The following is a 24,242-nucleotide window of genomic DNA, read 5'->3' as shown; positions in this document are numbered from 1 at the left end:
GCTACACAGTACTGAACTCCCTTGTGGTCATCAGATGTAGTTGAATGGAACCTTGATGATTAGTATGCACGCCTACACGTTCCCATGCAGTCTAATATTGGGCCACTTTCACATCTGATTGTCCCATAAATCTGTATATTATATGATTTAACCAGCTGGTCAAGTGGAGACCCACGGTGAGATCCCTTTCAAACTATCAGATGCTGATAATTTGCCATCGTGCACTTCATAAGTTGTTTGTTTGCTATGTTAAAAGTTGATTCTCAAGTTGCAATGCAAAACACTTTTTTAGCTGCACAAGTTTACAATGACAATTTGTCCCAAAAAACAACAACGGAAAGATCTTTAGGGATCACTTGAAGTAGCGAATATGAAGTTTACTGGCATGATATCAGATCTGCAGGAAGTGTCATTCCACACGACTGTAGGATGACATCTGAGAGGAATTGTGCTACATGGAGAGGTGTAGGCATGACAATGGTACGAAGCATGGCGCAGCATCCTGGTGTGTTTCGGCGAGTTTTGTTGGGTGGACAATGAGTGTAGCTGGCTCCTGGCCCAGTACTGTTAGAGCAACTGAAATGCATTGTACTGGAATGGAAACTGAAACTGGAACTAGAATAGCAATTGGCCTGCAGGAGGCTGTGCCTGGCCTTATGTACCCAGCAGGTGGAACTATGTTTGCGTCCACATGATGGGCAGATGGTGTTTGTTCTTCGACAGCAGTGCCACCGTGTTTGTTCTCCGACAGCAGTGGCACCCATGTCCTGTTGCACACCCTGCTCAGAAGCATAGCTGGTTGAGCCTGGAACAAATGGCATATAAACATACTGTTTGTGTACAGCGCAGTGTCATGACGTATGATGCTGTCTTGTATGAATAACCAGCCACCAGAGGAGAGAGACTTGTGGCAGTGGGTAGGCAACTTTGGACTGGAAGCAGACGTATGTGGCCTACTGCCGTTATACAACACCGCTTCCCCTTTATGAAGGAGATGATGAAGCCATCTGCAAGGAGGCCAGCCAAGGTTGCTGCCTTGTGGCAAAGGCGTGAAGCAGTTTCGCACACAGTGAAAGAGGGCTTGAATGGCTGAGCAGGATGACACTGTTGAAGGCCCTTTGAGATGCAGTGTGTGTACATGAACAGTGAAGGTACAGGGGCCAGATGACGTGCTGGAGCCTGATGAGGTGATGCTGGACCAGCCCAGTCAATCAAGTGAGTGATAGCAGGTATCAGTGGCGAACTGTCTCCCTTGTCATTGTTTTCCCAAGCAGTCAGGCACCAGTGATGAACCGTCTGCCTTGACATTATTTCACCACTGGTAGTGACCTCCAGAAACACTACAGAATAACGAATAAACAGTTGATATTCAAGTACATAGCACTGAACAGAAGAAAAAGCAATATACATAACAAGAATCGTTGGATTGAGATAAAGCTCTAAGTACAAGACACAATGAACAAGGACCTGTGACATCCGATACACAAGAATAGAAAAAGTACACAAATATTGCAAAACAACTTCAAAAAGCTCGGCACCATTTGCATGAAAATACCACTAAGTAACACAAGAAAATGAGCCCAACAGAACAAGCGTGCCATGTCCATATAGGGAAACAGTGACTGGACATCATGGGCATCGGCGAGGCTTGCAGTAAAACTTCCAAGAAAACGCAGCACACAGCCCAGGGAAACACATGGTGGGATTGGTGACACCAGTTTGAGTGATGAGACCGGTGGCAGGGCTGGCAGCAGCAACAGGACTGCATGTGGCAGATCCATTGATGAACATGCTGATAAGTCAGCTGGTATTGGCACCAACGGGGCAGGAACAGCAGGCAGGCTGACTGGAATAGGGCCAGCACCAACAGGTTTAACGCTGAGAAGTGGGTCGGCCGTAACAGGGCCTGCGCCGTCTAGGCTGACGCCGAGTAGGAGAGAATCGGTGTCTACTGGCAAGGGCATTGAGTTACAGGACTGCTGAAATGGAACTCTGTGCACGCTGAACCACATGCCGTACAGTACTCTAACATTGCAAACAACCTGACAGAAGATGAGTGATCCATACAAGAAAATTCTGTTTGGCCTGTCCTGTTTATGAAAATGCACACTGGATCACTGTGGGAAGACTGGTGGCCAAGAGCACGAAACAAAGTGCACATATGCCGCAACTGGAGATGACTGTTACTACAACCAAAATGCACGTTTAACTGTTCCCCATTAAGAGGGGAAAAACTGACAATGCAAATGAAATACTTCTGCACCTGCACTTGGAAGAAAGTGACCACTGTGCTGTGAATTGGATATGCTGTAGGCCGTAAGGTGTATCTCCGACTGTTGACGGTACAATTGCCCAGTCCTCCTCCTGGCCGTCAAACACCCGACATCGATGCAGAAATTGGAGAAGCATGTCGAGACGTTGCTGTTGCAGATAAAATCTGAGTGAGCTGCATTATGCCTTGCAGCAGTTTCTAAATTTACTGCTCCTGTGACTGATGTGAGATGAAGACAGCTTCACTAATGGGACAGACATGATAATGTGAGAGGACATTCAAACTGTAGGCAAAAATACACTGCCAGTGCTGGGACTTGAACTGTCACAGAAATACTAAAAAGATGAATTAACAACTGGAAACATACAGACCAAAAGTGTCAGCTAAGAGAATTCCTTTGGCAACAACGCTTGAACCGAAGATAAAATTGTGACACACAGATACTGTCAGAAAAATTTGATAATATGGGTAATTAGAGGCTGTGCCTGCCCAGCAGGCAGAAGTATGTGTGCATCAACATGATGTGTGGATGGTGCTTGTTCTTTGATAGCAGTGTCACCAGTTTCTTGGTGCATGTGCTGCTTGGAGGCATAGCTGCTGCTCCCTGGTGACAATTGATGTCCATCTTGTATGAATAAACAGTCACTGGAGGAGAGACATTTTCAGGCAACAGGTAGATAACTCTACACGGCAGAGACATCAGACTGGCACCAGACATATGCAGCTCACTGCTGATATACAATTGATAACACTATCTTACATGAATATGCAGCATTTCTGTGTCTGTCAGAGTGATCACTCAACATCTGATGCCCCCTATGTACACTACCAGGCCTGGTAACAACACTAAACACAAACAACATTAATGCACTCTGGTGGGCATTCTGCCTATTACAGAGAATTGCAACTTTCATCATTTACATGCCTACCGAAGGTATGTATGTGTACAAAGTTACATCAACATCCACCATATATTCTGGGTACTTCACTTTCTTTGTACGCCAGTGTAAGTCTATCAGTGACCACTACTTCAATACTATAACTGATGTAAAGAATGATAGAGTGAAGACAGTCAAAAGAGGAGATGTACCATTGAAATATTAGTGAACAGGAGAAATGTAAATTAGACAAAATTAGGCTAGTTTTTAGTACTATTTTCTGGTGTTATTCTCCATCTTGGGTCCACAGAGACAAAAAACAAATTGAAAGAATGCGTGTTAGCACTCTGTGCACTGTTACTTCGACCAGCATCCTAGGCAAGAAAGATGACTTTTTTAATAAAATTGACTGCTTTTATTTGGGAACAATAAATTGCTGACCTTAGAAGCTGAAGGTAGGCTAGTGGAGTTGACAAAGGACAGAGCAACATCGTTCAGGATTATCAGAAGATGATGACAATAAAGAGCAAGTATAATTAAAAATTGGATATAGTTTTATTGTAGTGGAACATAGTAAGGTGGAAATCCAGGTGTAGAGTTTATTGTAAATGAGAAACTTGTTTTTGTAACACAGCTGTTGAATGAATTTCAGAGTAGCAACACTTTTTTCTAAAATAAACAAAAGATATTACAAGGAAATAAATCAAGTTTATGCACGCATTTTGATGAGGATGTGAGATCTCCATAAAAATGTATGAAAACTGATAAATGCCAGCAGATCTTATTTAACAAAAATAATGGAAATTTTGAATGCAAATGTGGGACAAAACGTTAAGATTGATTCTTCTGTGGGGAACTTTGGGTTTGTTATCAGAATTGATAGGGGTAAGAATTTACAAAGAAAGCATTATGTTTGTCTTGAACACATCTTTCTAGAAGAAAATAATTAGACAATGGAATTATTGTCCACAGAATGGGGGTGGAGCTGGTGAAGGATCTGAGAGTCTGGGCTCAACCAATGCGATGCCAGGAGCACAGTGATGCTGATGACAGACACATTGTTGGTGAGTGCTAACAAATCTGTGAACAACGGCTGCCATGTGGGAGTGCATAGGGAAGGAGCAGTGCAGACACATGAAGGGGCACGTAAGGAGTGCACGAATGTAGGCTGGAGATCGGAGAGCTGCCACAAAAAGAAACCAAAGGGCACCTGAGAAACGTGAACTGAAGGGAGGCCAGAGATGGCAGGAAGGCCAGTGCCATGAGTAATGTTGGAGTACAGGAACATCTAGATGGAGAGATATCAGTGGGTGATTGGAAGGGCATCTCCGCAGTATGCGCAGGAACGTGGAAAAAATCTACACCACAGAGAAGGATGTGTGTTACACAGAATCAGAGGCACATAATGGTGTACTGTCCTTAAAAGAAAGAGTTTGACCATGGCTGTGTTGGCTCAAAGCAGTGGTGTATATTGGTGTGAGAGATATCAGTGGGTAGTGGGAAGGGAATCTCCGCAGTATGCGCAGGAACATGGAAAAAATCTACACCACAGATAAAGATGTGTGTTGCACAGAATCAGAGGCATGTAATGGTGTGCTGTCCTTAAAAGAAAGAGTTTGACCATGGCTGTGTTTGCTCAGAGCAGTGGAGTGTATTGGTCGGTAGTGTTGGGCTCAACTATGGAAGGGCAGTATTGACTCAGCAGTAGTGGAGCCAGGGGACGGCACTAGAACTGCAGACCGTAAGCTCAGCAGCAGCGAAAGTGAAGTGCCTGGAGAAGGAGGCTGGCCATGGCTGCACCAAGGCAGAAACCCAGGAAACAAGCAGCATCAGCCATTTCCGGGAAAGGGCAGTGGCTGGGCAACAGTTGAGTCATGGTGCTGGGTGCAGAGAGCCAGCCACTGCTTCAGCATCATAGATTCAACATCGGGCATGGCGACAAGGAAGGTAACTAATGACTTCGGCTGGAAGACATGGTGCGCCACTCTCATGAGGGAGTCTGCCTTGGCTACTCCTATGGTGAAGGTGCAACATCGAGCTTGTGGTCAGAGGGGATAGTGAGTGGGTGGCGGGTGGGGACACTTGCAGCAAGAAGGCAGGGGCATCAGAGGAGCTGGATGATGCATCCTAGAGTGACGATGATGTGAAGCTGCAGGGTAGCCTCGGGTGCAGCTGAAGGGAGGGGCATGATGGCTGGGCAGGACAACAACAGCTGATGACCCCAGGAGCTGTAGCATGTGGACTTGAATCTCATCATCAACATGTGTCCACACAATGCCTTTGTTTCAACATGGACAGATACACCAGTGATGAACTGTCCCCTGTGACATTGTTGCATCACCGACAGTGACCCTCAGAAAAAAAATGAGAATAATAAACAAACGCATGGTATTCAAATCCACACAGAAAAAAAAAAAAAAATTGTCACTGTTAAGACCTGTGTTGGGTGATGCGTGCAGTCATAATTGGTGTGGCCCAGGTCAGATTGAAGAACACTTTATTCACAGCGTAAGTTCACAATAAAGTTTATTTGTAATACAAAAGAAAAATTATTTGTGATCACTTGAGAATTACAGAAGCAAAGTTCACTAGCACAATACCAATTCCAAGTGAAGTCTCATGCTGAGTGGTTGTGGAGCAGTGTCCATGGGGTCTGTGTTGCGTGGCATGCTATGATGGCTGCACTGTGTTGAGTATTGTGAAGCAGTGCGGAGGCAGTGCATTATATACTGGAGTGTCCACGCTGGTCTCTGCGAGTTACGACTGATGAGCTACAAATGTAGCCAGCTTCTGACCTGGAACTGAGTGAGCAATCGAATGCTGTTGCTGGAGATAGCATCCAGCAGGAGGATATATGTTCATGACCATGTGATGTCGGCCAGTACTGGCAGTGCCACAGGTTTCCTCGTGTGCATGCTGCTCAAAAACATGGCTGGTTCTCCCTGGTGGCACCTGTAACAATCGAAGCATCAGCAGACCTTTTGTATACAGTATTGTGTCCATAACAAGTGATGCCCTTGTAGTCCTTAAATAGTCTCTGGACGAGAGACACCAGTGAACCAAGAGTAGGCAACTCGCAGGGTGAAGATGTTCTGCTGGAAGTGTATCATAGTCCGTCTGTGGCAGATATACAACTAACATCACCAACTGCATAGCAGAATTCCTTGATTATAATCAGGCAAAGGAACAAGCTAGCATTATAAATGGATAAAGTACAGTGGATCATTTGCAAATAGTTAATGAAATTTTAGGATGGTGCACTGATTGTGAATTACCACTTGGAATTAATAGGTTTTGAGAAACCTGTTGACTTGCTTTTAACAAAATCTGTATCAACAGCACTTGTGAAAGGAGTCAGTAGTTCAGTCTATGTTAGTATACTCAAGGGTACATTTGGGAATACTAGTTTTCATCAAAATAGTGGGAAATTTAGAACTGAAAGATGACTTAGGCAAGGAGTTTTTGTATTGTCAGAACTGTCCTAAATTGCCCAATAGCAGGTTTTCAGATAGCTAAAAGGGGAAAAGAATTAGAAATACATGTTAATAGAACAGAGCTGTATCACCAGGGTTTTTCTCATGGCATTGCAGCGATGATGTCTGGTGCAGATAAACTTCCAAGAACTAATGGACAATCTTAATGAGCAAGTTTCAAAGTAAGCTAGAAATTGAAATAAAATGTATTATCAACACACTGAAAAGAAAGTAGTACCACTTAATGAAGAAGTCAAAGATCCATGTGATGAGTTTTTTATGTTTGGGAAACTTGTAGGAAAATGAATAGACCCAAAAAAATTAAAAGAAGAGTAAAAATGGCCGGAATTGCTTTCATCAAACTGATTAGATTTAGATTTTCAAAACTAAGCTTCTAATAAATGCAGTACTACTTCTGTTTTTGTGGTGAAAGTTTACCCTCCATCTACCCTATTCTTTCCCTCAGAGGACTGGCCAGTAATGGCTCTCAGGTTTTCAAATCTTGTCTGGTACAGACTCTAAGAACCAATCTTTGCTTCCCATCCCATCCAGTAAGTCTCCCTGACCTGAGGTTCTGGGTGACTTTTCCGAACATTACCCCTTTTCTTAAACCTTTCCATTCCTTTTCCTTCACCCCTCTTCCGCTTCCTTCAACCCTTCTTCTGGAAGAAGGAGCTGCTGGTTCTGAAAGTTAGCATATGTAAAACCGTTTTTATATATGTGTTCTCCTGTGCTGCTTGATGAGTAGATTTTTTATGTTTCCAATTACAAGATGTTTGACAAAATATGTTAATACTTTTGTTGGGTAAATTATGGTTTACAGTACATGCAACAGGTTTATATAAGATTTGTTTCACTCAACAGGTTCATGTTTTGTACTTAATCAAGCAAGATTGTGTTATCTTTGGTAGACTTTATACTTGCGGAGAGGCTATTGACATACATACATAACATAGTGAAAGCTTCTGATCAAGACAGTCAGGTAGATGCAGTATTCCTTGATTTCCAAAAAGCTTTTGACTCAGTACCACATTTACACTCATTGTCAAAAGCACAATCATATGGAGCATCAAGCAAAATTTGTGACTGGATTGAGGATTTTTTGGTAGGGAGGATGCAGTATGGTGTCTTGGATGAAGAGTCATTGTCAGATGTAGAAGTAACTTTGAGTGTGCCCCAAGGAAGGGTGTTGGGACACTTGCTGATAATGTTGTATATTAATGACCTCGTTGACAATATTATTTGTAACCACAGACTTTTTGCAGGTGACACAGTTATCTGTAGTGACATACTGCCTGAAAGAAGCCGCATAAATATTCAGGCAGATATTGATAAGATTTCAAAGTGGTGGTAAAATAGGCAGCTTGCTTTACATGTTCAGAAATGTAAAATTGTGCACTTCACAAAACGAAAAAAACATAGTATACAGTTGCAATCGGCCGTCTCCTACATACAAACACTAGGGTGTGACAGTTGGGATATGAAATGGATAGACTCAGTCATGGGTAAAGCAAGTGGTAGACTTTGGTTTATTCATAGAATACCAGGAAAATGCTATCAGTCTACAAAGGAGATTGCTTACAAACCATATGTGCAATCCATTCTGGAATATTGCTCAGTGTGCGAGACCCATACCAAATAGGACTAACAGTGGATATTGAAGGTGGAGAGGACAGCACAAATGGTCACAAGTTTGTTTGACTCTTGAGAGAGTGTCACAGAGATTCTGAAGAAACTGAACCAGCAGACTCTTGAAGATAAACATAAACTGTCCTGAGGAAGTCTACTTATAAAATTTCAAGAAAGGCTTTAATTGATGATTCTAGGAATATACTACAACTATGTACTTACTGCTCACATAGGGACCGTGAGAGCAAGATTAGATCAATTACAGAGGTATTCAAACAATCATTCTTCCCACATTCAATACACGAATGGGACAGGAAGAAATCCTAATAACTGGTAAAAATGTGGAATGCTGCCTTTGACAAAGTTGTGTATTAGCATGTTACACATGAGGTTTGAGTTTATTCTATTGTAATGTTCGTAAATTTCACTGTTTTATTTTAGTCTGCAGTTGAATGTTAGTACAGTTTTCCTTTAATCACATGCATGTAAATGTTGTGTTTTTCGTGGTACATAAAGTACCATACTCTCAAATTCTGGGACAACGTTACACATTTCTAATCAAATAACATCACTATCTTTTATATGTTTGCTTAATCTATATAAATCCAAGCATTTTCACTAGTGCCATGTTCCAAGTGACTAGATGCAGTTAGTACAAAATATAAAGTGGTTGTAAATACCAATCACCTGATAATTAGCCTGCAGTGACTCAAAAACTGACTTTTGGACAAATAAAATTGTTTGTATTATAAAGTGACTAGTCACAGTTTTCATAACGTAATCTGCTATTTAATTCTAGTCACAACGTTCAAGCACCCAGAATGGGTAAGGTAAATTTAAAGGCTTTTTTGACTGGCAAGAAAGTGTAAAAGAAATTAAAAACCTTAACTGGCAGACAGTCACTGCCTGTCTTGTGAGAGAACCTACTCATTAAAAAAGTTCAAGAACCATCTTTCATGGTAGAATCTTCAATTACTTGTCAGGCCCCTACATGTCTATCATCTAGAGATAGTGCTGATAAAATTAATCGCAGAGGCTTACAGTCATTCTTCCTATACTCCACCTCTGAATCGAATTGGAAGAAACCCTAATACATAGTTCAATAAACAGTACCCTTTGCCATTCAGTTCACATTGATTAGCATAATGGAAATGTCATGTGCTATAGGTGTAGAACTTCAGAACAAAAAATTGTGCACAAACATATAGACCTTTTGACATAAAAGTTTTCTGAGTATCATACTGCATCATAATGTAAAAACTATACTGGAGAAACCAAAATTTTGGACATGGTTTCAGTAGCCTTCTGCTAGATCTAGTGATGTGTTTTAGCTGTGTGGTGTTGCCTCTATTTTGTCACTGCTGCTTATTGAGCATGAAATTATGCCATAATTTTAAAAGGTTGTCGCTTGAGGCAGAAGAGCTGGAATTTTATTATATTAGATTGCTACGGTGGAGAGAGTGGTGATTTTCTGTTGTCTATCCTTGCGTTGTTTTCTATGATTGGTGCTCGTCAGTGAATGAGGTGTAGGTTCCTGTTAGATGCAGACTGTGCAGCAGCAGTTACTCACTTTAGCACTCGCATCACATATTGTTGGTGAAGACTGATGGATTCTGACGGCTGGCAGCCAGGATGGGGAAAGCTTATATCCATCCTCTCTGATCATGTTGTTAGGATATTTTATTATTTCTGCGGCTTGTCTGCTCTTGCATTTTGCCAAACCTGCTTGCTTGCCCAATTCAGGGGTTTTGTTAAATTTGATTTCCTTGCCACAGTCTTGCTAGTGTTCCAGCTACTGCAGACTTGGTGTGCTGTCCAATACAAATGTGGCGCTCATGTTCTTGTATGCATTTTGATATCTGCTTGCCAGTCTCACCGATGTATACTTCTTCACACTGACATTCCATCTTTTACACACATGCAATGTGTAAATCATTTATCTTGTCCTTCATGGAGCCTAGCACATCCTAGATCTTGCAGCTACTGTGGTAGACAGCCTGGACGCCTACTCGGTGAAAGAGTTTACCAGTCTGGTCAGTGACATTTTTCACGCAAGCTAAGTGCACTGCTGGCTGCAGTTTGTTGATTTCTTGCCTATCTTGCTTCCTTTTATTTGTTGCCATGGCTGTTTGGATTGATTTATGGTTATAGCCATTGACCACGGATGTTGTATGCAGCCTTTTCAGCTTGTGTGTCATGATTTGAGCATTTCTCAGGCACTGTGTGTGGATTGCCAAAGAACACAGATAAAGGACTATACTTTCCTGTGATGCTTGAATGGATCCCTAAAGAAGAAATCATCAAGTCTGTGGAAGCAGCACTCAGGCAAACATCTGTGATAGAAGCAGAGAAAATTAGTGAAAAAACCTTTCACATTTTACTACGTGCCAAGCCACCTGCAACACAACTTTAGCTGTGAGGTAAGAGCAGCTGTCACAGAATTGAAGAAGAACAGTGACACAGGTACAGTGATATTACAGGCAAACGAAAGCAGTGCCACTGTCATCTTGGACACACACTGTCATCTTGGACACACACTGTCATCTTGGACACCATGCTGTATGAAGACAAGCTAAAAGAATCATTAGAAGATCCAATCTACAATGAACTAAGGTCACACCCCCCTTGGCATTGATAATTTGAAAGGCACAGGCCTCAGTCAAGAAAACCAGAATTGACACTGACACAGCCAAGGCCCTCATTTCCAGAGTACCATTTGCTCCTAGAGCTTGTGCAGTGCCAAAGGCACAGAAGGAGAATTGTCATTTAAGGCTAATAGTGAATGATATCAACTTGTTTACATACAATTTGGCAAAGAAGAACTCGATGCACTTCATAGAATGCATAAAGGGAGAAACAATTCTACCCATGGACATCATGGTCATCTTCAACATAATGTCGTTATTCGCAAACATGCCAGTAGACAAAACTTGAATCCTACAAGAGTATGTCCTGCTGGTCATATGCAATCTCGTTGGGCTATGTTTGTTTTCAGTGTACTTCAAATGGCAACAAAAATACTACAAGCAGACAGATGGTGTAGCAGTGGGATCTCTATTATCACCATTAGCAGCAGATATCGTCATGGTGAACTTTGAAGTAACAGCACTTTGTTCCACTCCTTTACACCCACGATACTGGTTCAAGTATGTGGACAATACGTTTGCTATACGACCTCATGGTGAAATGGAGCTACGCAGGTTTCAAGAATATTTGAATAAATTGCACAGGAAGATACAGCTCATGCTCGAGTTAGAGAAGAATGGCACAATTCCATTCCTGTAGGTGGAAGTACACAGAACAATGAAGAACACACAAGGGCACCAAAAATATCGGAATCCCACACATATGGTCCGATATTTGTACACCCAATCCAACCACAACACAGAGCTTAGTGCCTAAGTGAAGCTCGAAACATAACACATGCACTCAAAAGGGTGTGTACAATGTTTGTAGCATATCACTGACTGGGTGGTAAACTCCTTCACGAGGTTGGTGTCCAGTCTGTCTACCATAGCAGTTGTTAGATTTCAAGATGTGTTAATGTCCACAAGGACTGGTGTGTACAAGATGAAATGACAGTATGGAAAAGAATACGTTAACAAGACAGGCAAGTCAATAGCAATGCACATAGAAGAACATGAGCACTAAATTTGTCTGAGACAACACAGCAAGTCTGCAGTGGTTGAATACTGGCAAGACTGTGTCAAGGAAATCAAATTTAATGAAACCTGCTTACAGGCCAAGTAGGTGGGTTTGATGAAATGCAAGATCAGAAGGCGTAGAAATAACAAAACATCATAACAACATAATCAGGGAGGACAGATAAAAGCTTGCCCCATCCTGGCTGCCAGCCCTCAGAGTCAACAGTCCACACCAACAACATGTGATGCGAGTGCCACCAGTGAGGAACTGCCGCTGCACAGCCTACATCTAGTAGGAGGAAAACAAGAGCCTAGGCCTCATTCACTGATGAGCAACAATCATAGCAAACAATGCAAGAAGCAATAGACAACAGCAGATCCCCACTCCTTCCACCATAGCAACTTAATATGATAAAATTCCTGCTTATTCTGCCTCAAGTGACCAATCATAACAACAACCTTTCAAAATTATGATGCAGTTTCGTGTGCAGTAAGTAGCAATGACAAAATATAAGCAACACCACACAGCTAAAGCACATCATTAGACCCAGAGGAAGGCCACTGTAACCGTGGCTGAAACATTGGTTCCTCTAGTATAGTTTTTTACATTATGACACAGTACGATTCTCAGAAAGCTGATTCTGTCTGCAGAAGCGTAGGCAATTAGATATAGATCTTGTTAAGACTTTTGGATGTCACATTTATTGATAAAGCAACAGGCTGGTGTAGCCCACTTTGGTGCCAATTCATGCATCAAAACTTGCACAGATGACATATGGTCAGCATGTTTCCATATTTTTCGTTGAGAATATTTGCTGTAATTGTAAAACTGACTCATTCAGCGTTATAGTGAGAAGTCACATTCATTATCCACAGAACAGGCAAACAGCTAACTCTTAAGAAAAAACACGAGATGTTGTCTAGTGATGATTTGTGGTTGTGCATTTTTGAATGTAAAGCAAAATAACAATTTGTTGTTCATAGAGATTTAGGTTTCTTTAAAATGATTAAGGTGAACCCGGTCATGGTTTCTCTGAAAAGAATAAGGCTGAATTTCTCCACTATCTGTGTTCTGTCCAAAATTGTTTGCCATCACGTACACATTTATTGCCTGTGTGACTTTTAAGCATAATCATACTGCCTTCCTTACCAACTTGAAAAGAGTTGTAGCTCTGCTAAGAAATGATCACTTTATTCCTCCTGAAAACCCAACTGACCGTTGTTCCTATGAATATCCATTTTAAAGTGACTGATGAATGAGGCTTGACACACTGCTTGCATCAAACCATCTTGCCGTGGGCTTTGAAGAATTTGAACATAAAAAGATCATCTTGTTATCACCATGACAATGCGGCTCATACAGCAGACAAAATTCTCAACTGTTTGCAAGCAAACCAGATCTGAGTGCTGCCTCAGTGACCTATTCATCTGCTTGGTCAGTCTGTGAATATTACATACATCAAAAAATGTTTTGCATCAACCTGGTTCCCAGAACTCCTGAACATAGACGTTGACTGTGGATGTTATATCACAGACACAGTCCCTTTGACTCTTCAGAGATGTCACTAAACCCGCCCAAAGATGTAAGCAACCATGCTTGAGCAGCACCTATTAGATGGAGGGGGTCCGACAGCCGATCAGTTCCTGTCATTCCACCAGGAAGGAGGTACAAGGCTTGTGTTGTCTGTAGTTCAACCATGCGTTGACAGTCAATACTGCGGTTTGATCACGTCTGCATTGTTACTTTGTGCCAGGAAGGGTTCTCAACAAGAAAAATGTCCAGGTGTCTCAGAGTGAACCAAAGCAATGTTGTTCGGACATGGAGGAGATAAAGAGAGACAGGAACCGTCGATGACATGCCTCACTCAGGCCACCCAAGGGCTACTACTGCAGTGGATGACCGCTACCTATGGATTATGGCTCAGAGGACCCTTGACAGCAACGCCACCATGTTGAGTAATGCTTATCGTGCAGCCACAGGACATCGTGTTACAACTCAAACTGTGCAGAATAGGCTGCACGAAGTGCAACTTCACTCTCGACATCCATGGCGAGGTCCATCTTCGTAACCACGACACCATGCAGCACAGAACAAATGGGCCCAACAACATGCCGAATGGACCGCTCAGGATTGGTATTACATTGTCTTCACCAATGAGTGTCGCATATGCCTTCAACCAGACATTTGTCAGAGACGTGTTTGGAGGCAACCCGATAAGGCTGAATGCCTTAGACACACTGCCCAGTGAGTGTAGCAGTGTGGAGGATCCCTGCTGTTTTGGGGTGGTATTACGTGGGGCGGATGTATGCCGCAGGTGGTGATGGAAGATGCTGTAACGGCTGTACGATACCTGAATGCCATCCTCCGGCCAATGGTGCAACCATATCGGCAGCATATTGGCGAGGCATTCATCTTCATGAACGACAATTCGTGCCCCATCATACACATCTTGTGAATGACTTCCTTCAGGATAATGACTTCACTCGATTAGAGTGGCCAGCATGTTCTCCAGACATGAACTCTATCAAACGTGCTTGAGATAGATTGAAAAGGGCTGTTTATAGAGAGGATATAAAATGTAGACTGGCAATGGCAAGGAACGCGTTTCTGAAGAAGAGAAATTTGTTAACATCGAGTATAGATTTAAGTGTCAGGAAGTCGTTTCTGAAAGTATTTGTTTGGAGTGTAGCCATGTATGGAAGCGAAACATGGACGATAAATAGTTTGGACAAGAAGAGAATTGAAGCTTTCGAAATGTGGTACTACAGAAGAATGCTGAAGATTAGATGGGTAGATCACATAACTATTGAGGAGGCATTGAATAGGATTGGGGAGAAGAGGAGTTTGTGGCACAACATGACTAGAAGAAGGGATCGCTTGGTAGGACACATTCTAAGGCATCAAGGGATCACCAATTTAGTATTGGAGGGCAGCATGGAGGGTAAAAATCATAGAGGGAGACCAAGAGACGAATAAACTAAGCATATTCAAAAGGATGTAGGTTGCAGTAGGTACTGGGAGATGAAGAAGCTTGAACAGGTTAGAGTAGCATGGAGAGCTGCATCAAACCAGTCTCAGGACTGAAGACCACAACAACAACAACATATGTGTTATTGAAATACATTTTCTACTTAATCTCCACAAGAAGCAAATAAATTTTGTTTCTTTGGCGGTAAATTTACTAAGTGCACTCATTGTATGGAAAACAAAATATAAAATGTTCAATGTTTATTTCATGGTTTTTCTTTAACGTAGCTTACCTCACACTATTTGTATAAGTATCTGAACCAGCCATTTGCTTAACTGATATTACTATTGTTTATAACACATCAGAGTGTCATATAGACAGTTGTTTGAATATCTACTGGATATGAGATTGCTGTTGCATTTCTTGTTGTTGTTAGTAAATACATGCTATGTCACCTAAAAATTAATTTTCAGTGGCATCCTCTCAGTAGCAGAATGGGACGAAAAAATGAATGTAGCTGTTGTGACGTACTCAGTTGGGAAACACTGGGAAAACTTTGGTCACCAGCAAGGCCAAATAAAATGCCTCAATCCGGAGGAAGCACTTTTCCTATTAGAAACAGTGAGTTGTATTTACATACTGTGATCAAAAATCAGTTTAGACTCTGACTGTATGTGACTTCTCCTTATAGTTTATGAGCTATAATTGTTATTTCTATTTAGAGGTTGGGTCGTATATCTATTCCCGCCAATCCTTAGCCATCAACAATGTAGTCATGCAAAACCATATCAACCAAGTCCAAACCTCCTTGCAGTACCTTCTCTCCATCCGCAAAATTCTCCCGGTGTGCAGTCCCAAATCCCTGGAACCCGTAACACATATTGAAACTCTTGCTCTGCCGAAACTTGAGCAACATGCACAACGCCACTTCAAAAAGCTCTCCATCCTGTTCACTTCCTCCTCCCGCCTTGGAGTTCCACTATCCACGAGTTCAACAACAACCTCCAAACCTCCCCCATGTCCCTCATAGCTGACAAACTCTGTCTTGCAGACCTACTACACTTATCCCACCCTCCAAAACTCCCTCCCACCACCACACTGAATCCAGAACCTAAATAGACCCACAACACAGTCATGAACCTTTCCTGCAGAAGCCACAGCCCCACAGAAATATCAGTCTTTTCCAAAGGCCTCACCTTTTGTCTCCCTCCAAAATTCAGTCACTGCGGGACTTGTTAAAGACCTTCTCTCCTTCTCTCAGTCCCTACAGTGAAAACACTTTTTCAGCACCAACCCTACCTATCAGGCTCAAGCAAAGACCAATATTGAATGTTACCTAACTCAGTTCACTCCTCCATCCCACTGTGATCACCCCCCCCCCCCCCCCCCACTGCCCCCAAACCATCCCCTGTTACCTTTCCTGAATTTCTTTATCTCAAATCTTGCGTCATATAAAAACTGATCCTGACCTTATAATCCTACCTGTGACAAAAGCTCCACCACTGTTGTTTTGAACCACAAGGATTACCTAGCGGAAGGACTCCACCAGCTGTCAGATACTTCCACCTACAAACCTTGCCACAGTGACCCCATTCCAGTAATCCAGCAGGATCTCCAGTCACTGCTCAAATCCTTAGGCTCATCCCAGAATCTCTCCCCGGAGTCCATCTCTCTACTCACCCCTGCCCTTCCCTGCACTCCTACCTTCTACATGCTTCCTAAAGTCCATAAATGTAACCACCCAGGATGCCCCATTGTGGCCAGTTACTATGACCCCACTGAGAGAAATTCTGCTCTTGTAGACCAACACCTTCAACCTATTACTACGAACCTAACCTCCTTTATAAAAGATACCAACCATTTCCTCCACTGACTCTCCACAGTTCCTGTCCCTTTACCACATGGTGCCCTGCTCATCACTATTGATGCCACCTCCTTGTACACTAAGATCCCTAATGCCCATGGCCTTACTGCTATTGAACACAACCTTTTTCCTCCTTCCTAGCCGCCATGACCAACTATAGCCTTAGCCGCAATTACTTCTCCTTTGAAGGCATTACCTACAAACAAATCCAGGGTACAGCTATGGGCACTTGCATGGCACCATCCTGTACCAATCTATTCGTGGGCCATCTAGAGGAATCCTTCCAAAAAAATCCAGAATCCTAAACCCCTCAACTGCTTCAGGTTCATTGATGACATCTTTGCTATCTGGATCGAAGGTGAGGACACCCTATCCACATTCCTCCTGAACCTCAACTACTTGTCCCCCATTTGCTTCACGTGGTCCTACTCAGACCAACAACCCCCTTTCCTTCATGTTGACCTTCACCTCAAAGATGGCTTCATCAGTACCTCCATCCACATCAAACCTACTAACCACCAGCAGTACCTCCACTTCTACAGCTGCCACCTGTTCCATACCAAGAAGTCCCCTAGCCACCCTTGGTCATCGCTTCTGCAGTGACAAGCAGTCCCTCTCAAAATATACCAAAGACCTCACTGAAGTCTTCACTCACCGTAATTATCCTCCCATCCTCTTACAAAAACAAATAACCTGTGCCTTATCTTTCCAGTTTCCCACCACCTCCTAAAGTCCCACTGCCTGGCCACAGAGGAGCATTCCACTTGTAACTCAGTACCACCTAGGACTGGAGCAACTGACTTACACTCTCCGCCAGGGTTTTGACTACCTGTCATCATTCCCTGAAATGAGAAATGTCCTGCCCACTATCCTCCCCACCCCTCCCACAGTGGTATTCCGCTGTCCACTGAACTTAAACTGTATACTCATCCATCCTTACACAACCCCTGCTCCCAGTCCCTTACCTCATGGCTCATACCCCTGTAATAGACCTCGGTGCACGATCTGTCTCATACATCCTCCCACCACCACCTTCTCCTGTCCGGTCACTAACATCACCTATCCCATCAAAGGCATGGCTGCCTGTGAAACCAGTCGTGTGGTCTACAAACTAAGCTGCAACCACTGTGCTGCGTTCTATGTAGGCATGACAACCAACAAGCTGTCTGTCCGTATGAATGCCCACCGACAAACTGTGACCGAGAAACAAGTGTACCACCCTGTTGCTGAACAAGCTGCCAAACATGATATCCTTCATTTCAATGATTGCTTCACATTCTGTGCCATATGGATCCTTCCCACCAACACCAGCTTTTCTGAATCGCATAGGTGGTAACTTTCCCTGCAATACATCCTACGTTCCCATAACTCTCTTGGCCACAACCCTGTTCCCTTTCCAGCACTACACAGCCGTCATTCCATCACCGTACCCAGTCTAATTTATTTATCTCCTTTTTTGCACTTCCCTCCCCCCTTCCGACCTCTCCCCTGCCCTCCATCTAAACTGGAGCACTTCGCTGTTCGCCACCCCTACCATATTATTCCTCCCCCTCTCCACCCCAGCCTCCTCCTTACCTCCACCCAGTCGCCATTCCTATCATGCACTGGTGCTGCTGCTCTCAGTGTAGTTTTAGTTGCCTCTGACTGCAGTCATGTGAGAGTTGCATTTGCGTGAGTGTGTGCGTGTTCATGTGTGTATGTATTGTTGACGAAGGCATTAATCGCTGAAAGCTTTAATTGTGATAGTCGTTTTGTTGTGCCTATCTATCTCTGCTTTATGGTGAGTAGCAACTTTCCTTCTCATAATATTGTTACATTTCATCCTGGATTTTCCATTATTTTACATTCAGGTATTGGACAATTAATTCTGTCCTCAAATTGAAATGGGTAATTATGTTTCCTTTGATATCACAGAAGTTGATCCTTGATATTTGCTTGTAATAGTGTTTTTAATCTAATATTATGTAGCACTTTTAGATATTAACATGCTCTGTGAACTACTTTTAGTGAGTATCAGCTGTTGTTGTTTCAGAGGCTGTAACTGTTTGATATTGCAAATTTTGGCTCCAGAGGTCCAAAGCACCTTAACACCCTCTCCCTCTCTCCCCTTTCCAGACTGTGGAATTTAAGCTGGTAATTTGTAAAAATGCAAGTTATTTTGGTATACAAGTGTCGTATTAAATTTGCTCTGTCACAACTTCACTGTGGATTATAAATTTTTCTTTAGCTTCTTGTAGAACGTAAATACTTAGCACTGAGGAAGAGAACATTTTAGTTATCAAGAAATCTTTCTAGTACTGAACGAAATTTCATACTAGAGAGAGATAAAAAGCAAAGTAGCATGTTAATGATGTGATTTTCCAAAGAAAAATCAGTAAGCAGTATGCATAATGCTTACCTTTCTTGCATAGCTTGATAAGTGCTTTTGAAAATAATATCTGTCTACATTGGTTCAGTACCTACCTGGGAGATAGCGGTAGTTGGTCAGCTGGAGATTGTACTATTTCGTCAGACATTCCTATAAGACACCATGTAGCCCGTTTGTCAAAGTTGGAACTGATGAGATTAGTGCATTGAATGTTTGTCTCCAAAATATTATGAAAGTTTCTGTGCATATGAGTATATTACTTGGTGTTTAGCAAAGCAAATAACAAATACCCTCTGGTATGAAGTATACTGATATATTCTCCAGTGTGTTTGCATGGACATTAGCTCAAGACCTGTCCTCATAGTTTCAATTCTGTCCATACTGCTCTCCAACTACCCAAACTTTATTGAAGCTGTCCTGTATACCATGCGAGACTAGCAATCGTAAAAGAAATTATACCCTTTTTGAACCGCTAGAATGCAGGAGAGCTTTTCTGAAATGTGGAAAGTATGACAGAGACATTGGCAGAGTTGCAGCTGTGCAGTGAGCCATATGTATTGCCTGGTTAGCTCAGTTGGCAGAAGTATTGCCCATCTGAGGAAAGGTCTTGAATTTAGTGTCCAGGCTTACAGTTGTGATCTGTAAAATTCAACAAGAAGCAACATGCTCAGCAGAATGATTGAAAGTAAATGAGATTGGTAGAGGTGATTTTGAGTAGCAGACAGTCACAATGAAAAAGAACACTAAAAATATTTACAGCTTTCAGACAAAGTCTTCTGAAGTAAAACACTCACACATTCACAGAACAACAACTCACACATATGGCCATTGTCACCAGGCCCTCAGACCCAACTGCAATTGTGTCGTATGTGCGCAGCTTATTGTAGCTGGGTGAGATAGTGGGGGTGAGGAGGTGGTTTGGGGCAGAAGGGGGAGGGATAGCACAGTAGGGGTGAGGGAAGATGCTAGTGCTGCCTGTGGGAGCATGCAGGCATGTTTATGGGACAGGATAGAGTTACTAGGTACAGTATCGAGAGGGGGTGCTGTGTGCACGGTGTGGCAAGAGGGAGAGGGGGGTGGGGGTGGAATGTAAGACATTGTTGGGATAAAAGGTGTGTGTGTGTGTATGTACTGGACTAAGAGTAGGGAAATGGGGTAGGCAGTAGGAGGACAGAGACTAGTGAAGGTTGAGGGAAGGGGTTTCAGGATATGTTGTAGGGAGAGTTAACACCTGTGCGGTTCAGAAAAGCTGGTGTTGGTGTGAAGAATGCAGATGGCACAGGCTGTGAAGCAGTCATTAAAGTTAGGCACATTGCATTTGGCAGCATGTTTAGCGGCTGGGTGGTGCAGCTATCCCTTGGCCTCAATTTCGCAGTTGCCATTCATACAGTCAGGCAGCTTGTTAGTCATCATGCCCACCTTCAGTGTGGCACAGTGGTTAGAGCTAAGTCCATAGATGGCATGGCTGCTTTCACAGATGGCCCAGCCTTTGATGGTGTAGGAGATGCCAGTGAAAGGACTGGAGTAGGTGTCAGTGGGAGGATGTATGGAATATGTGTTGAATCTGGGCCTATTTCAGGGATATGAGCCATGAGGCAAGGGGCTGGGAGCAGGTGTTGTGTAGGATGAACAAGGCTATTGTGTAGGTTTGGTGAGCAAAGGAATGCTACTGTGGGAGGTGTGGAGAGGATAGTGGGTTGGATATTTCTCATTTCAGAGCAGGTTGAGAATGAGTCTAAACCTGGCGGAGAATATGATTCAGCTGCTCCAGTCATGGGTAATACCGAGTCACAAGAGGAGTGCTGCTTTGTGTTTTGTTTTCATTCTTGCTTTCTGTCTGTCTGTCTGCTTTTCTTGAGTCAACAGTTTTATGATTGGCTTGATGTGGCGTGCCATGAATTCCTCTCCTGTGCCAAGTTCTTCATCTCAGAGTAGCATTTGCAATCCCTCTACAGTTTTTACACACTACAGCTCCCTCTAGTACTATGGAAGTTATTCCCGAATATCTTAACAGATGCCCTAAAATCCTGTCCCTTCTTATAAGTGTTTGCCATATATTCCTTTCACCTCCGATTCTTCACGGAACTGCCTCTGTCCTTATTGTCTGTAGCACAACGTATCAAAAGCTTTGATTCTCTTTTGTTCTGGTTTTCCCACAGTCCATGTTTTACTGCCATGCTCCAGACATACATTCTCAGTAATTTCTTCCTCAAATTAAGGCCTTTGTTTGATACTTGTAGACTTCTCTTGGCCAGGAATGCCTATTTTGACAGTGCTAGTCTGCTTTTGATGTCCTTGCTCTGTCTGTCAAGGGTTATTTTACTGCCTAGGTGGCAGAAGTCCTCGACTTCATTTACTTTGTGACCATCAGTCCTGATGTTAAGTTTCTTGCTGTCCTCATTTCTGCTACTTTTCGTTACTTTTGTCTTTCTTCGATTTACACTCAGTCCATATTCTGTACTCAATAGAACGTTCATTCCTTCAGCAGATCCTGTAAATCTTCTTCACTTTCACAGGGGTAGCAATGTTATCAGCGAATCTTATTATTGATGTCCTTTCACATTGAATTTTAATCCCACTCTTGGACTTTCCTTTCATTTCCATCATTGCTTCTTCAGTATATTGATTGAATAGTAGGGGCAATTCGTTCTTGGTCTTCCACTCTTACTAATCCCTCTTGACTCTTGTACATGTTGTATATTACCCATCTCTCCCTATACCTTACCCCTATTTTCCTCAGAATTTCGAACATCTTGCACCATTTGACATTGTGGCTTTATAGTGGGTGTATGGGGGTGCTAGCTGACCTGCTCCTTTCATCTGTGCCAATACAGAAAAGTTTCCATACCCCTAGCCAGAACCCCGCCTCACATACTGTTCCTGCATTGTTGCCTACCTCATGCCCTGATCAATACATTACCCATCTCCAGCTTCAACACCTCCATCCACAATTACCTCTATCTGTTCAAATTCCATCAGTGAATAGCCACAACAACCTAGTCTTGCAAAACCATATCAGTCAAGCCCAAACTACCTTGCACTACCTCCTCTCCATCTGTAAGATTCTCCTGCTCTTCAATCCCAAATTTCTGCATCTCATCTCCCAACATTGAAACCTTTTCCCTCCAGGAATTAGAGCAACATGCACAATGTCTTCCCAAAAAATTGTCCGATCTGTTCATCTCATACTTCCGATTTGGACCAATTTCCACCACCACTACTAGAGCTTTCATCAAGCCTCCCCCACATTCCCTCATAGCTGTCAAACACGGCCTTGCATACCTACTACATTTACCACCCGCCACACTACAGAACCCAGAGCCCAAACAGATCTGTAACACAGTCACAAACCTGTCCTCCAAAAGCCACAGGCCCACAGAAGTGTCGGTCCTTTTCAAAAGCCTTAACTTCTCCACTACTCCCAAATTAAATCATGCTGGGGTGGTTCAAGACCTCTCTCCTTCTCCTGGTTCTTCCATTGTAAACAGGTTTTCACCATTAATGCTACAAATCACACTCAGTTCAAAACCAATACTGAACCCTGCCTCAGTTTACTCCTCCGTCCAGCTGCCATCCACTGCCCACAAATCACCAGTTGTTAACTTTCCCGAATTTCCTAATCCTTAAGCTTTCCTCATCATCATTCTATAAATCTCTCTTCAAGGAGAGCAATATCATGTCCACAGAAAATAACACATTACACCACTTAAAGACTGACCTCAACCTATAATCCTACCTATCGACAAAGAATCCACCACAGTGATTATGAACTGCAGTGTTTACCTGGCAAAAGGACTCTATCAGCTGTCAGATACATCCACCAACAAGCCCTGCCATAGTGACTGCATTCCAGAAATCCAGCAGTATCTCCATTCCTTCCTCAAATTCTTTGGTCCATCCCAGAATCTCTACCCTGAGTCCGCCCCTCTCATCATCCCCCCCCCCACCCCCCACACACACACACACACACTTCTATCTTCTGCATGCTTCCTAAAGTTCATAAACACAATGACCCAGAACAACCCATGGGTGGCTGGTTACTGTGCCCTCACAGAGAGAATCTCTCAGGGTGTATATGCCCCGAGACAACTGGGAAATCCGGGAAAAATGCTGGAATTTGTTCATCCAGGAGAAATCTGGGGAAAACCTGGGAATTTTTTAGAATTCCAGAAATATATATTTGTTTTAGTACAAAGAAAATGCACAATTTATTACAACAAAATACAGTGCACACACAAACGTCTGCCGACAGCAAAATGTGTAAAAGACCATCATTACTTAATAGCAACATTTTTTTCATGGGCCTCGTTTTGATGAACACAGCTATTTACATTTCTAACAGGTCAAGAGAAAATATTGTGAATTGTGGATTGAGAAGTGTTACTTTCAGAGTAAATTTCCTTTTACACAAGATAAATTATGTTATGTGTGAGAATGTGCAACGAATTTCTTAAATCACGGAGCATTAGACTCCCATTCAAAACTTAACACTGAAAACCATCCACTTAGAAAAACTTTGGACCCAGAAGACCAGCCAGTTATGCAATTATTTAAAATTTTACAGGCACATTTGTATTTGATGTATCTTAAAGAATCATGCTGAAAAAAGCCCAGGTTTCAAGGTTAGTTTTTCATTTTTATTTTAGTTCTTTCTTAGATTACAAATTATGCAACAACAATCGCAAAAAGTATAATTATCTTTAAAAAAAAGTGTGAAGTAAGTTCTTCAGTAATTTCACGTATAATTGGCTTTTCTAATGAAAAGACTTAGTGCTTGAAGGAACACTTACTTGACCAGGTAGCCCATAAAATTTTCCGTGCACAGCAGTGAAATTTATAATCATGCTTGTGGAAAATATTCTGCTGCTGCACTTTAAGCTGTGCTCCTAGGACTCTGCCTAACCATACCCTCAGGGAAAGATAAAAAACGGCAAAAAACTTTTGATGACCAATATTATATGCGAAACCTTAGCTTTTCTTGTAGCTATGCTGTATGTATATCAATTTAAACCATTAATGATATGAATATAATAGAGGGAAACACACCACGTGGGAAAAATGTATCTAAAAACAAAGATTCTGTAACTTACCAAACGAAAGCGTTGGTACATTGATAGAAACAATAACAATAACAAACACACACAC

At 42.5% G+C, this 24,242-nt stretch overlaps 1 protein-coding gene across 2 annotated transcripts in view; it reads left to right on the top strand.

The window, feature by feature from the left end:
• The window catches only part of LOC126236275 (uncharacterized), a 181,102-nt gene that overhangs the window by 39,436 nt on the left and 117,424 nt on the right, over positions 1-24,242 (top strand). Inside the window, exons 2-3 of one of the 2 annotated variants that reach the window (XM_049945435.1) lie at positions 4,123-4,214; positions 15,339-15,486. In XM_049945435.1, coding sequence (XP_049801392.1) covers positions 15,373-15,486 — 114 coding nt within the window. In that variant the 5' untranslated portion in view covers positions 4,123-4,214; positions 15,339-15,372. The remainder of the gene's footprint in view (positions 1-4,122; positions 4,215-15,338; positions 15,487-24,242) is intronic. The other variant, XM_049945434.1, reaches the window with a different exon arrangement.

This window comes from Schistocerca nitens, chromosome 2, assembly GCF_023898315.1.
Source record: "Schistocerca nitens isolate TAMUIC-IGC-003100 chromosome 2, iqSchNite1.1, whole genome shotgun sequence".
Lineage (NCBI taxonomy): Eukaryota > Metazoa > Arthropoda > Insecta > Orthoptera > Acrididae > Schistocerca > Schistocerca nitens.
The sequence above is the reverse complement of the archived record's forward strand: the minus strand, read 5'-3'. Positions and strand labels throughout refer to the sequence as shown.